The sequence below is a fragment of the Epargyreus clarus genome, unplaced genomic scaffold, assembly GCF_041222505.1.
Source record: "Epargyreus clarus isolate Ecla_fem2 unplaced genomic scaffold, WU_Ecla_fem_2.2 ptg000010l, whole genome shotgun sequence".
NCBI lineage: Eukaryota > Metazoa > Arthropoda > Insecta > Lepidoptera > Hesperiidae > Epargyreus > Epargyreus clarus.
The window spans coordinates 11,920,823-11,935,981 of NW_027332218.1; the positions used below are offsets into that span (position 1 = coordinate 11,920,823).

Sequence of the window (15,159 nt, forward strand, 5' to 3'; positions counted from 1 at the left end):
CTTTAGAACTCTTAAACCTAAAACAAAGTCTAATGCCGATAGCAAATACGAAAGAAAGCATACTTAAAGTCGATCATACTGTTTTCCTCCCCCTGCGCCCTAAGCTCGAATCGAATCAGTATTTCTGCCTTAAAAGTTGCGACATCCTTCAAACCAAAACATAAACTTTGATTTCATGAGTAATCAAAAGACAGAAATAAATCTATTTAATATGTAGATTACTTGAAGATATAATATTATAATTGCAATTTAGCTTTATCTAAATACTTAATTATATAGTTCTTATATTACAATCTGTATCCGCAGGCTACATTTCGAATGATGTCCGAACACGTTGAAAATAAACGATCAAAGTTAATATGGTTATAAATCATTTGTAGCAATGGTGACTAAACGCTTACCCTATATTTTTCAGGTAACAACCATCAAATGCCAAGTGTCATATATAAACAAAATAAGGCAAGGTCAGTATTCGTAATCTTAGTTAACTATCTAACACATTCCATTCATATCATGTTAAAAAATGTAGTAGTCGCTCTACAATTTACTAATATGATTCGCTAAACAAATTAACTCTACCGAGTTGATTGCTGCTATAGTACCACGTTAGCTGTAACACCACGTAATCGGCCCTTTAAGGGATCACAAAATAATTATAATCACGGAACTAAGTCTTTAAGGGTCAAAGAAATTGTGCTATTACGATAAATCAAAAAGTTGTCACTTAATGGTTCGACTCGGAAGCTATCACCGCTACACGTACGTTTTAATAACAATAGCAAGTGCTTCCGTGGGCTGGTCTTATGGGTGAGGTAACACATAGATCATTACATAAAGAATTCCATGAAGTTTTACCCCATGAGGAATTTTGATGAATTCGGGCATATCCTCCCCGATGCCCCCGCGGCTGCGAGAAACCCATGCAGAAGGTAGTCCTCACAAATAGCATCTACATACGTGAGACTTCAACATTATTTGTGATTGATTACAGATCATTGGCAGCAGAGACTACTCGTCAAGTGGTCCGTTCCTTTCCCACTTGAAATTTCAAAAACCTCAAAACATACCAGTTGGTAGTCCATCATCAACCCATTATTGTCCAACTGCTGGGCACGAGTCTCCTCTCCGAGCGAGAAAGATTAGGTCACAGCCGTCACAAGCTACCGCGCTGGCCAAGTGCGTACCTATTGGTAGACTTCGCATACTTTTGAATTATTTTTTAATAAATTTATCAGGTGTGCAGATTTCCTTACTATGTTTTCCTTCACCGTTTAACTACTTTACTTACTACTACTCCGGTGGCTCGCTGACCCGAAGTGAGTCTTGGCCTCCGATACGAGAAGTCGCCATTTCTCCCGATCCTGTGCAATTTCTTGCCAGTTGTGTTGTTCTAGCTCCCTGAGGTCCCTGACTGCTTCATCTTTCCAGCGGTATTTAGGCCGTCCAACTGGTCTTCGCCCGTCAGGAACACCTAGGTATGCGCGCTTCGGGGCTCGATCTTCTCCCATTCTCTCTACGTGTCCGAGCCATCGGAGCCTACTTGATTTCGTTTCTCCTATGACGTTAGGCTCGGAGACCAGATGTTTTATCTCGCGATTCTTACGTTTTCTCCAACGGCCATCCTCTCCTCTTGTTGGGCCAAGAATAACTCTGAGTATCTTCCTCTCTGCTCTTAGGAGCTTATTCTCTTCTTTCTGCGTAAGTGTCCAAGTTTCGCAGCCATATGTCAAGACCGGACGAATAACCGTTTTATAGATTTGGATCTTGGTTTTCCTGCTGAGAAGCTTGGACGCCAAGACTTTATGGAGTGCAGCACTACACTTAAGGGCATTTTGTATCCTTGAATCAATTTCTTCCCTTGAGTGTGTGTCTGTGATGGTGCATCCAAGGTCCGACTTCCGACTCTCTCGTGTGTTTTTATACCGTTTCATATGAAGGTACTCAGTCTTGTTCTTGTTTATTCGGAGCCCAACCTTTTTAGCCTCTCGCTCTAGAGTTTCGGCTGCTGCTTGGATTTCCCGCTCTGTTTGCCCAAGAATTGCTATATCATCAGCATACCCAGTCACTTTGTGCTCTTCACCTAGATTAATCCCATATTTCATCATTAATAAGTTGCGGATGATATATTCTAGTACTAGGTTGAATAGCACCGGCGACATTCCTCACGGGCCCTGCGCTGGCCCTCACGGCGTAAGGGAGCGTCCCCCGGGTGGCGGATGGGGGAGTGGTCGACAGTACGGATTATCCAGCTGATCGGCTAGGTCCGATGGACCCGTTGACCAAAGTAGGGTGTGGTCCTCCAGCAATATGGGGGTTGTGCGGCGGGTTAACACCCCGTCCACGTAAAAATTTTCTGTTACGAAACTGATACGAGAAATAAAACGATCCGATCCCAAAACCTTCACCGTTTAAGCAAGTGATAATTAATTTCTAATACGCATATAACTTTGAAAACTCAGAGCTGTGAGCCTGAGATTTGAACCTCGGGTCCCTCGATCGTGAGGTTGAGTTTCTTAACCACTAGGCTATCACTGCTTGCAGTCCATATATAAAATAAATTTGCATTCAAACGAATCCACAGCAAAGTCTTGTTTGTACATGAGTTGTGAAACAGAAGATAATTTATGTAAAGCACTATGTTTATCCTGATGTCAAGAAACTTTCGCTTTTGCTATTATGAATGAGCTTTAATTAGCGAACTGGATTCAAACAGGGTCATTAAACATTAATTTATGGCTTGATGACTTATATTCCCGTAATGCTCAAACAAATTTAAACATAGTTTTATATCTAATTTGGAGCTTGATTCGGGCTAATAAAATGAAAATTGTATCGAATGGGTCGTAGATTATAGGTTCGTAGCTGTGTTAGTGTTAGGCCGTTGGCTCTACGAATTTTATGATTATGTGTTACGAAACTTTTAAGCAAATTTAAACCCTTTTTGTGTCCTACTTCTAGCTGGTGTTACAAGGTTTGTTCTTTATAAGTAAATTTGCATAAATTTGCGATTCACTTCAAAAGTAGTTTTTTGACGTCACAATAGCCACGCACTTATAAAAATTTAGTGTATAAAACTGTATTATCGTACAGTATAGGTATATCTACCACTTACTGAAATACATTGTTAACTTTCAGTTCAACTAAACCTAATACTGAGATATTTATTTAATTTAATATCTCCTTAATCGTTGTTCACTTCCCTCCCACATACCTTATTTATTATTTTACTAACTTATTTAGAACTTTATTAGATACTCAATGAAATGGAGCAGGATTAATAAATATACATCAAAGCTTTCGCAATTATTTAAATATTGTGTGCCATAAAATTAAATCAGAGATTAATAAGTCCTAACAGATCAACATCTATGATAACTTAATTAAATCAAGTATAAGTTTCTATCATTAACGCTTAGGAACTCATATCGACCTTTTAAAATAATTAATTTGTTATTTTAATAGCATCCATATCCTGTACTCAATAAATATATAATACACATACCTAGGTATAGTAAAATAGTTGATATTAAAACTAATTTTCTAAGATTGATCAATAACTACCAAAACAAGGAAGGAAAATCGCTTTACAGAAGAGGAAATTGTACATAATGTTTTGTCTTAGTTAAATTTATAATTGTATAAGTATCGAATATAGGACGTTGTGATTATATATTAATTGAAAGCATTTATGTCGGATTATGGATACATAATCAATTAAGAATCAGGTAGAGTCTTAAGTGTTTAAGTAATGTTTTAATAATATTATTTTATTTAATTAACAGGCTAAAACGTAGTGTTTTAAGTGTGTTTTTAACTCAATTCTAGTATTTGGCTTTTAAATCAAATATTTTTTATTATATGTAGTTGTTTGATGTATACCATTAACAATATTAATATTTTAAAGACATACCTGTCAATAGCGTCAACAATAAAACGAAGCCACCAAACAAATAACCCATTGGCTTCATTTTGAGGTGAAAAAATCCAAATTCTTCCGCACTTTCACTCAAAACACTATCTCATTACGATCCTGGAAACAATTAAACAACAAATGTTCAACATATCACGTTGGAAAATACGCAAAGTATATTCATTTTAATTTCCACACATAATTTTTCCACTGAAACACGTTAAAAATATAAATAGTTGTCAAACTGATAAGAATCGAACTTTACGGGCGGAACAGATTATTTTGACAGCTCGTTCCCGCGTTTACGTTCGAAAGTCAAACGCGTACTGCGCCTCGGCCGGCCAACGTCAGGTGTGCCCGAGTGAGCCTGTAACTCGACCGATTTGAAAATGCTTTTAATTATTGCGTGCTTTCACTAATTCGATTGACGTCTGCATTCACACGGTTAGCACGTTTCACGCGTGTAGGTGTGCGTGACTGCATTCGACCATGCCAGTCGGATTGGAAATCGGTGGGTTATACCATGTATACGAATTAACATTGAACTCACGTTACTGATTGGTCTGGTAACGGGTGAATGACAAGCGATGAACTATTTCGCTACAGGCGATTATTAAAATCAGTGCAGTCATTGTGATTGTAAACGCAGAAAGATATATAAAAGTTTACCATGAAAATATTCGGAGTTTAAATGAATAGTATAGGTTACAAATTGTAGAACAAGTAATATAAATGTTAAAAAGCTTTGCGAAAGCTCTCCTATGTTTTGTTTCCAACTTGTCAAATTAAGATTGACTTATCGAAATATATATAGTTTCCAAGATGATCCTCTATATAGACAAAACAAACCATGTAGTTTATGATTGAGCTACATTATAAATCTATTTTTTATGTCTGGCTCTATTTAAGCATTGTGACCCTATAGACCCTCTTATTTTTATGAGTACTCTTTACCTTTTTAAAAATAGACATTTTATAACATTAATTAATTAAAAAATAATCGAACACCAATTTAATTAAGGTTATACTAAATTTATAAGAAAAACTTTTTCCATTTTAAATCAGATAATTAAAACTAACGTACAACAAAAACACTTATTTCTTATTCATTCTTATTACGTATTTCATTTATTTGTGTACATAACATAAAAGAAACATCTTGTACTCGCTTTGTGCTCGCTTGTCGTTCTTTGCCAATAGTGTAGCAAGTCCCACATCGCGGTATTTCGTGCGATACCACGTAATTTATCACGAACGGCTACTGTTTACGGTGGTTGATCTCTTTTCTTTTTGCCTATTACAACGATCTGACGCGTAAATTGTAAACAGTTCGACGGAATAATCATCAACTGTACTATCGATCGATCTTTAATAAGAATCGGTAGACAATGAACGCAATTACGTACAATAATATGATCATCATGTTCAAGTCGATGCAGATGTTATCATTAGTTGATGATAAACTAAAAATACAGATGTTTTTGTTTCTTTGTTTTATATACATAGATGGCATACATAGACAAAATACTCATACCATACAACATAACCCTTACATTATACTTGTATAAAAGAATAATTATGTTAAATAATAGGTAGTTAATAACACGATATTTTCCATTAACAATAGATGATAGAATTATACGCAAGCACCTTAGAGGACTATGTCATAAATCCACCCTTTTGTTTCGTGGAGACTTGGAGAGCCATGCACGGACTCCTATCCTAAGCTCCTCTCACTTTGGGTAGACTCGTACCCAGTAGTATAGTTCGCACCAATCTGCTAGTCAGCTCTGGCGTTGTTGCGAGCAGGTGTAGTCATACAATTTGCTATAGCGACGCGATCTATTTCTATTTTCAGAGCGGACTAGCAGTTTTACGAGGACTAGAGTAAACAATTGAAGATGGCGAATATTCTTAATCTGCAATTTTTTTTATCATGGTAGAGCTCTCTGTGGTTCGATTGCGGTGGAAGCATCACCACAGCGGTCTACGTGATGATAGCGACGTAGTTGCAGTGTTTTCATTAAAACAGTTAAATAAGTTGGAGATCTAAAATAATAGTGTTCCAACTTATCCTTAAAAAGTGGCACTCTAGCAGTAAAATGTGACTAATTTCCAAAGACTGGTACCCAGCTGTGAATCTGTAGGTAAGGGGCTGATAATGCCGATAAACCCTTTTAATAGTATGAAATTAGTTTATCATGATAAAATAAAAACATAAATTCTTCTAACCCTAAGTGAAATTCTTGTTAAAATCATTATCAGCCAAACGAGAAAATTCAAAGCTGTTATCAGATGTCAATGACCGTTATTAAAGAACTTAGAATAAATTTTCTTAAAGTAGATGTAAAGATAAAATCTGACGACAAATAATGATAGAGTCATAAGATTAAAATCTGATCAAGAGATTAAACAATGACTCTACCAACTTATTTATTATTAGCAAAAGTTTGTAAATATTGGTATTAAATTTAGTGGGATGAAAATACAATATTTGTCAACATTTTCTTAAATATTTATTATAGACATTTTGAGACTTTTCATTGATACTACTAATGCTCTTCGATAAACACGAAACAAGAAAAATAGTAGCGATTGATAAAAAGGAAAAAGTATTATTTAATTAAAAAAGAATTAGGTACTAAGTTAATTCATACTTTGGCAGCATCTCAATCAACTTACAGATGGCCGTTGTCGTTGTGTACGTTGGGGGTAGTCGAAAGTTTTATTAGCGACCGAATCGTTAATATTCCAATTTTATCTATTTCTGGTTTGAATTAACTGCTGTGAGACAGATACCTCAAACACATGGTTTATGAATTTAAAAATTGCTTTGTCATTAGATTCATCTTCAGCCCACGATAATCCACTGCTAGACAAAGGCTCACCCAAGGCACGCCACTGCCTGTAAGATGAACAAACGTGGCTAAAATTTTAACTCCAGCTCTACGTATTTTCACGAATAAAAAATTAGCGAAATGTGTGCTAAAAACTTAAAATATCTGAGATAAATTCTCACTTATACCAATAGAAATAGAAAGTAAAAGTAAGAGTAACATAGCTGGTTTTGAATCGCAATAGTGTAAATAACAGAGATTATTTCTAGATAACTCGGAATCGACCGATTGGAAACTTGAGCGCAGTTAAATATCATAAGAAATAAAATAGAGCATAAACAAAAAGATTGGCTATGTTAACGAGCCAGTTAGTTGGTTTGGTTTGTTTTTTGTCTAATGGAAACGAGCATGCAGCCCACCTGCTGTTAAGTGTTTACTGCCACCCATGGACTTCTTTTATCGTCAATGCATTATTGTTTCGCTGCTGGGCACGGGTTTCCTCTCAGAGTGAGAAGTTCTTAGGCATTAGACCAACGTGCTAGCCAAGTACGAATTGGTGAACTTCGCCTTTTAGGAGCATTTTTAAAGAAGTCTCTAGCGTATAAATTTAGTCATGAAGTTTTCCTTCAACGTTAAAATTAGTAACATCATCAGAGCGCCTGGGATTCGAACCTCGGACCCCTCAATCGAGAGACCGAGTTTCAAACATTAGACGATCACTGCGGCCTAACACTGCGACCAACCGCAAATAACACAGGTCTTACCAAAGACCGATCACAGGTGCGTTACTAAAGTCTTACAAAAATTATATTCCATCGTTTAAGTAGAATCATTAAGTAGAACGGGTATAATTCGACATGGCACAAAAACTTCAGTCGCAACATTCTTTAAATCTACTGTGGAGCTGAGTCATTCACACAAGTGCAAGTTATTCTTATCTATATTTTTCTTTTTCTGAGGTTCCAGCATAAATATGGGACAAAGAATTTTGGTTTATGTTTGATTTAATAATAATAGCAAAAAATCTAATAGGTAGGTACACATGATGTACCATATGTATCTATATAGATATGTAGTGTGTAATAAACAAAATTTGAAAATCTCCTTAAAGTAATATTTCCAGTGTCGAATCTTCTATTAGCCCCAACAGAAAAAATACCCAATCATCCCATACCAAACCAGATGATTGATTATTGCGCCTGGCGGGGGATAGAGACTGCGTGTGGCCACTTAACCATTTGAGTCATCAAATTTAATGTCTAAATATATTACCAATTCCCACGCCTAAAGTAGCATTAAGTAATTCGCCTAAAGTATCTAGCTACCTGTATTTTTGTCCAACGAATGCACTTTAAGCTAAATGTGCTAATAATACTATTATTATGCAAATTATACATTATTACTACATCCATCACAATCAATAAATAGAGCGTAGAACAAAAACATTGGCCTAATAACGGATGTTTCCATCCTGGAAGTAATCCAGGATGCTCACGAAGGTTCTCAAGAGATTTCTCCTGTAATTATCTACTAGTTATTTCAATTAAATATCTATTAACTTTATCTGGAAATTATATAATTAGGTATATAAAAGTGATGATTGATTCATCATCGCAAACCCTGTTAAACTCAAAACAAAAAAGAACAATGGGTTTTTATGACAAAAACATTTTTTTTTCTTTTTTATATTTCACCCCTACAAAGATAAATAGAAGGTCGGATTTTTTTTTTAACAATTTCTGTTATTTTCATGCAGATTTTATTAGGTAACTTTCTATCCATGCTTCTGGTCAAATATTATAATAGGGATCCCAGGGGGAGGGAAAGCGGACGAAATTCTAAAATTTTCCAAAATTATGAGCTTATCTGACATACTTTAAACCGAAAACCGGTTAATACTAGATTATTTCCCTAAATAAACAATTATTTCGCCATCTTTGATAATTTTAATATTGTACTTACTTACATATGTAAAACTAAAATATGTTTATGAACTTATTTATTCGATTTTTATTTTCACCATACTCGCACGAATATAGTTTTGAAATGTTATAAATAACATTTTTTTTTATAATACCACTAACTAGTGAACAAATAATAGTGCCATCTAGTATGAATACTAAACTAAACGGGCGTAACATACTTCCTTACAAAGTGTTGCATGTTGAATGACAAAATATTTCGCATATCTGCCACAAGGTGGCGTCTAGTCTTTGAGTATCAAACTTAGAAACAACTCTGTTATTACATTTAATACTGCATAAAATGACTAATATATCAAAAATTATATCAATCAAACAATAATAATGTAGAAAAAAATTAAGTTATAAGAAAAATAAATACTGCGCATAGCGCCCTCTCTATTTACAGTTTGTTATCAATACTTATTTGCTTACAAGAAGATGGCGGTAGCATCGTATTAATGTGTTTTTATTGCACAGATTATTAAGTACGTTTGACATTTGTTCTTTTTTCATTTCGAAGAAAGTTTTTGGTTTGTATTATACTACTTTAAAAAACATTTACATTGTAATATTTTATAACTTGTAATTAAATAATTAAAATTATTTCAGCAAGGAGTGATATTGTGATACATTATTAATTTTAAACTGTAATAAAAAGTTTTTATTGACGCCATCTTTATTTTACGAGGATTGTTCGCCAATCGCCGTACGTCGTTGGCAGTGAACGGAACGAAGCGCTGTCGTATAGATCGCTGGCTGGCCGTCTGGCTGAAAATAGTGAACGAAGTATGAGTTTTCGAAATATGTTCGAATAAAAAAGTGAACAGTGAGTGACTGTCATCGAGCAAGATGGTTGATGACGTGAAAGATATTACGGAAAACGCTGAAAGTAAAGGTATTATGTGCATTTAAAATCGATATGTGCCGTTTTAGTGTGAAATGTGATTGAAATCGTCTAACCCCAAACCGCGTCGTGGGGCCCCACGTAGTGGGTTCGTGTACAGCTTTCGAAAACGCCTGCAGTGGTTTGTGGTCGACGCAATGCAATGTTTTGTTTTTCATCTGCATTTGGACGTCTTTTTGACGTCGCGGTATGCTTCTATAATTAGCAAAACGCCAGCCAGACGGTAAGAAGTGCGCAGGAATGTGCCACAAATGCCCCGTTTGGACCTCCTGTCATTTTGGCCGTGGATGGTTAGTTTAGCCGGATAGCTGCATAGATACCGTTATTTCGGTCTGTATTTTTGTTTTTTCATCGCCAACACGCCCCGAAATCGTTGGATGTGGCCATTTATTCACGGTATGATGTGTTTCTTGACTCATAACTTACATTATCATTTAATGCTCTGACGTAAGTAAGTCTGAGCGTACATCTGTGTGCAGTGTACAGAATTTCGCGAGCACAACACATTAGCACTGTCGCTCACTTTCTAGTTATCTTATCAGCTCCTTTATCTACTTTTCATGTGCAAACTGCAGTGGTTGAACAAGACTATCTGACATGGAAATTGCATATAAAATTTATCGTTGATAACGCACGAAATGAGTGTTACATTAATAACCTAATCTACCCTAATATCTAGATAACTAAGCTATTGAAAGACTTGATAGTTTCTATGAAAATGTAATAGTTGGTGCTGTGGTGGATGTTTAATGAATAGCATAAATATTTTTTATCTTCATTTAAAATTTTATCTTTTATCCATATCTACACATATCTGGTATACAAAAGAAAGTGCTCCAGATAAAAATAACACATTTTATGTATATTGTCTAGGTATGTACTTGTCATATAAAGATGACTTTACATATTTATAAACAATGTAAGGAAAAAATATACATAGTTACCAAAAATCCGATATTACCTACAATCCGTACGTAGATTGACATGGAGAAACAATCACCACACCTATTTCAAGAACAAACAGTTTTACAGTTTGTTGGAAGGATGTTTATATAGGCTCAATTACATATGGGCCAGACTTTGTCCACAGAGGTGGTAGTTCACCTGTATTGACCTCAGTACCCCTGTTCTATATAGAATTGGTTATGAATGTAGATAGTAGTAAATTTTAACTTAAGGTAGATTTTCCATCCCATAGCTAGTAGTGCTTATCAAAAACAATTAACTACATGCTTGATTAATAGATAACTACTAGCTGACCGGGCAAACGTTGTGTAGCCATATAAAAAAAATGTTAAGGTTGAACAACCCTTATCACTTAGGGGTATGAAAAATAGATAGTAGCCGTTTCTCAGACTTACTGAATATGCATATAAAATTTGGTGAAAATCGGTAAAGACTTTTCGGAGGAGTACGGTAACTAACATTGTGACACGAGATTTTATATATAAGATAGTAATAACCAGTAATTGTTCTCATATAAATTGAAATTGAAATCTTAAACTAATTTTATCACAGAAGGAAGTTTTTGTGTAAATACTTCAAATTACATGATGTAATCTTTGTTAATGTTTTGGACAACATTTTCTGTATAGTATTACATAATATGATAAATGTGTTTGTGTATCCATTTTTCCATTCCATTAGATTCATAATGAAATATTTCAATTACTATCTTCATGACTTTTACACCTAATATTTAACTTTAATAGTTAGTAACCTATTGTGTGCTCGTAATAAACTAAATTTAAGGAACAGCTTTTTTATAATAATAATATGATGAAGACATGTCAAAATTTCTTTAGAGCTAGTTAGTTAGCTTATTTATATAGCTATCAAGAAGCATTTCCATACCTTAATTCGCAAATCAGCAAACTCCACTTTTTGTCAAAATGTTTTTTTTTTTATTTTGATTTCATTCAACGCCATTTACTATCAATATCGATTTGTATAACATACTAAAGTAGAGATTGTAAATTATCTATTTTTTATAAAATCAAAGAAGCTAACGAGTATGCAGTAGACCTGATGGTATGTACACTGCCACCCATATATTTATAACCAACTTCATATAGAACAGGGATGCTACCTGAACCTGATCACAGCTGTATTACTCGTACCTGACGACTTAGATGATTGTCTAATATGTAAGTCCAGTAGTTCTAACCAACTACACCAAAATGCAAACTTCTTTATATTAGAAATTAGAGTGGAAGTACCTTCTCAGTCACACCATACTGATAGTAGCAATTTTAAATAAAGTTGAATAATGTTTACTTCACTTTGGTATCAATTTTGATATGGCCTGTCATTACTTTTGTCACAATTATCATGGTAATCTGATAATAATTCTTGTGATAAATATTATAATATGATTATAATTGATGATAATCAGTTATTTAATAATATTTCAAAATATAAAGATTATAATAAATTCTAGATTAAAATCTAGTCAAAGAAAAATATCAAAATTATATACAAATTAATTAAAAATACTGGTAACCAATATGCAATACATAAGTAAAAACATTAATGGTATATGCTTTATACATTTTTTTATGTTTAACAAGATAATTATCAAACTCAAGCTGGTGCTACAACCAGTATGGTTCAACCGGGGAGGTACTACCGTCACACCTATAACTAGCATAAGTTCCTGCATTTTGGTAAAAATGTCTTAACGTTAGGAGTCGTAACACATCTGTGATGGGCTTTAAATAGAATCCCTATTTCTATATGGAGTTTGTGATTACTCCATGGTCCATGGGTGACAGTGACATTAGGTGACTGCCACCTTACAATAAAATTGAATCTACAACCAACATGATGTTAAATCTTACTAATTGTTTATACTGGAGTCAGTAGCATAGTCAGATTCATCATTTTTACTTGCATAACATTATATTCATGAATCATAAATGGCTGTGAGGAAATTATATTATGACTGTGTTTTAGGGCGCTGACAATAGGAATTAACTACGTAAATAAGTTTACCCCAAAATACACTTTGTCGCCTTAATTATTTTACCTGTTTAAATTGTGAAGTAACATATGTTCAGATAATTAATTTTACATCATAGTTCATAGGTACTTAAAATATCACATGCTTTTTTAAAATTAAATCATAATTTAATATTATTTTTTTAGTAAAACATATTGTTAGGTATGGTCTCCTAGGATAAGAAAGGTTGATAGTCTCCGGCTTACTTATGAAGGTACTTTTAGGTAAAATATATCACTGTTAATGTACCTATGTAGGTACATAGTTTATACTATCATTATAAAGAAACTAACTAACTGAACTATTCATTCAAATTTCAGACCCAGGTGAATAAAACCCAGTGTCACATATTGCCACCTCAAATTACCAAGCTTAAATGACTCACAGGTCATTACAAAACAAAACACCATACTGTGATATGATTTGATGGCCAGATTATATTATAGAAATGGAAGCACAATTGTTTTCAAGACTTAGTATTTGTTTGTATATTTTTCTTTATATTTGCAACCATCCCATAGTATTTGAAACTCGGCTTCTCAATCGAAAGATCCTAGGTTTGAATCCAAGAAACACATTGTTTTCTAAGCTATGTGCATTTTAGAAATCAATTATCACTTGCTATAACTATGAAGGAAAACATCCCAATAACCTACACATACTGACAGTTCTTTTAAAAAGAAATTCTCAAATGTTTGAGAAGTTTATCAATTCATACTTGACCAGCGCGGTGGACTGTGGTTTAAACCCTTCTCAGTCTGAGAATAGACCCGTCCCAGCAGTGGGATAATAATGAGTTGTTGACAAGATGGTCTCATTTTACTGAGAATTACACGTTTAGCCTAACTTTAATATTAATGCACTGTTCAATTGTCTCAACTATAAACTGAACTACTTGTTATAATATCTACACAGCTACTTTGCTGAGTTTCATATATTAATTAGATTGCATAGTAAACTATATTCAATACAATCTTAGTGTTGTTATTATGGCTTATTAAGGTCATTAAAATGTTGTTTAGTTTGAGTATTTTATGATAATTGAACAACTTTAAACTTTTTAAAAGCAAAAATATTATGTGTGAATAAAAATTACATACAAAAAAGAAACAGAGGTAAATCAACAAAAGTTGTTTTAATTTTAAATTCAGATTTTGATTTTAACAACGTAACATATGATGTAAGGGATATTAAATTAGTACTGGTATAAAAAAACGGGCAATATGGTCACTATTCGAGTTTAGAAAAGGTTTTATACACTTATTTTGAAACATAAAAGATATTCCTAAAAATATTTGTATTAAATTGCTTCTGAAATTATGCCGATAAATGGCGAAATACTTTTCTCTATTTAGATATATGTACACAAGACTGGTGATAACCAAATTGGTCTATATCGCACCACAGCGTTCAACGACGACATAGAAATCTATTTAGAAATCAAGCAATTTGAATTTGAAAGTGATGAATTTGCAAAATACAATATAATAAATGCTTGGTAGAGGTACTCAAAACCGAAAAATACACCAAGTGGTCTACGAAAGAAAAAGTTTAGGATAGTTATTTGACAATTTTTTTATCAACCTCCAACCGTGATTTGCACATTATCTAGATAAAATACGCGCACAATTACAATATATTGATCGTTCGCTATGATTATCGTATCGGAGTGATTGAAAAGCGGTCTCGATGTCGCGATGCAAGTGCACTGACCGTCCGCAACGGTAACCAACCGCACCTGTCCCACCTCACCACAAATAGTGGAAATTGCAACTGTACCACCACTCACTAAAGCATGAGTATTGACCTATTGATAAAGGATTTGTCGACGAGGAAACATACTAGCAAACAAAAAACTTATCCGGCCGTGAAGAGTAATGTTTTTTGAGCGTAAGCAGGTCTTATTATTCAACACGCCCTGCAGCCCAACCTCCTTGATGGACTTTATATGAAGTTTCGTTACATTTCTAAATTGTGGAAAAAGGTTATACTTTAAGCGGTCGGTTTTTTTTTAATATTTCGCTACTTAGTGTATTTTTTCTCTAATAAAATAATGTCGTGTTAATTAAAGATGCATTATTTAAGTTTACAATTATACAAGAATTAATTAAAAAGTAACTTAAAATATTCATTTCAAATAGTCTTAAAACATTCGATTTCGTACGTAGCCAATTTTTTTGTCTGCCAGTGTAGTTAGTAGGTAGATGTATTATTGATTTTAGTTTTTATTCCTTTCGGGGTGACATACGTACGTACGGTGACCAACCGCACCCCACCTCAACACAAATAGTTGAAATTGTAATTGCAGTCACTGCTACCTGAAGCATATTGAGTATTGTCTAGTCATTTGATTTTAATAAATCTATGATCACGACCGCGACGAAGGAATGGAATCCTCGATTAAATTTTTAATCCCCCGTCCGACCTCTTACGGATAAAATTCCTGAAAATCCGGATGATTACGTCACAAAAAGCAATGACTGTCCAAATTTTATGTCCTATAGTGTTGCTCCATATTACAAATCCAGACGCGTTTAGAAGAG

The 15,159-nt window shown here is 34.1% G+C and overlaps 2 protein-coding genes across 5 annotated transcripts in view; one reads left to right on the forward strand and one right to left on the reverse strand.

Moving 5' to 3' along the window:
- mtg (mind the gap) overlaps nucleotides 1-4,332 on the reverse strand; it is a 64,899-nt gene extending 60,567 nt beyond the window's left edge. For 2 of the 4 annotated variants that reach the window (XM_073077473.1, XM_073077469.1), the window contains exon 1: nucleotides 3,911-4,257. In XM_073077473.1, the coding sequence (XP_072933574.1) occupies nucleotides 3,911-3,968 (58 nt within the window). In that variant the 5' untranslated portion in view covers nucleotides 3,969-4,257. Of the gene's footprint in view, nucleotides 1-3,910 lie in introns of all 4 variants that reach the window. The other 2 variants (XM_073077470.1, XM_073077471.1) reach the window with 2 other exon arrangements.
- Nucleotides 4,333-9,391: 5,059 nt separating this feature from the next.
- LOC140745550 (uncharacterized) overlaps nucleotides 9,392-15,159 on the forward strand; it is a 54,055-nt gene continuing 48,287 nt past the window's right edge. The window contains exon 1 of the mRNA XM_073077474.1: nucleotides 9,392-9,606. Within this exon, the coding sequence (XP_072933575.1) occupies nucleotides 9,561-9,606 (46 nt within the window). The 5' untranslated portion in view covers nucleotides 9,392-9,560. The remainder of the gene's footprint in view (nucleotides 9,607-15,159) is intronic.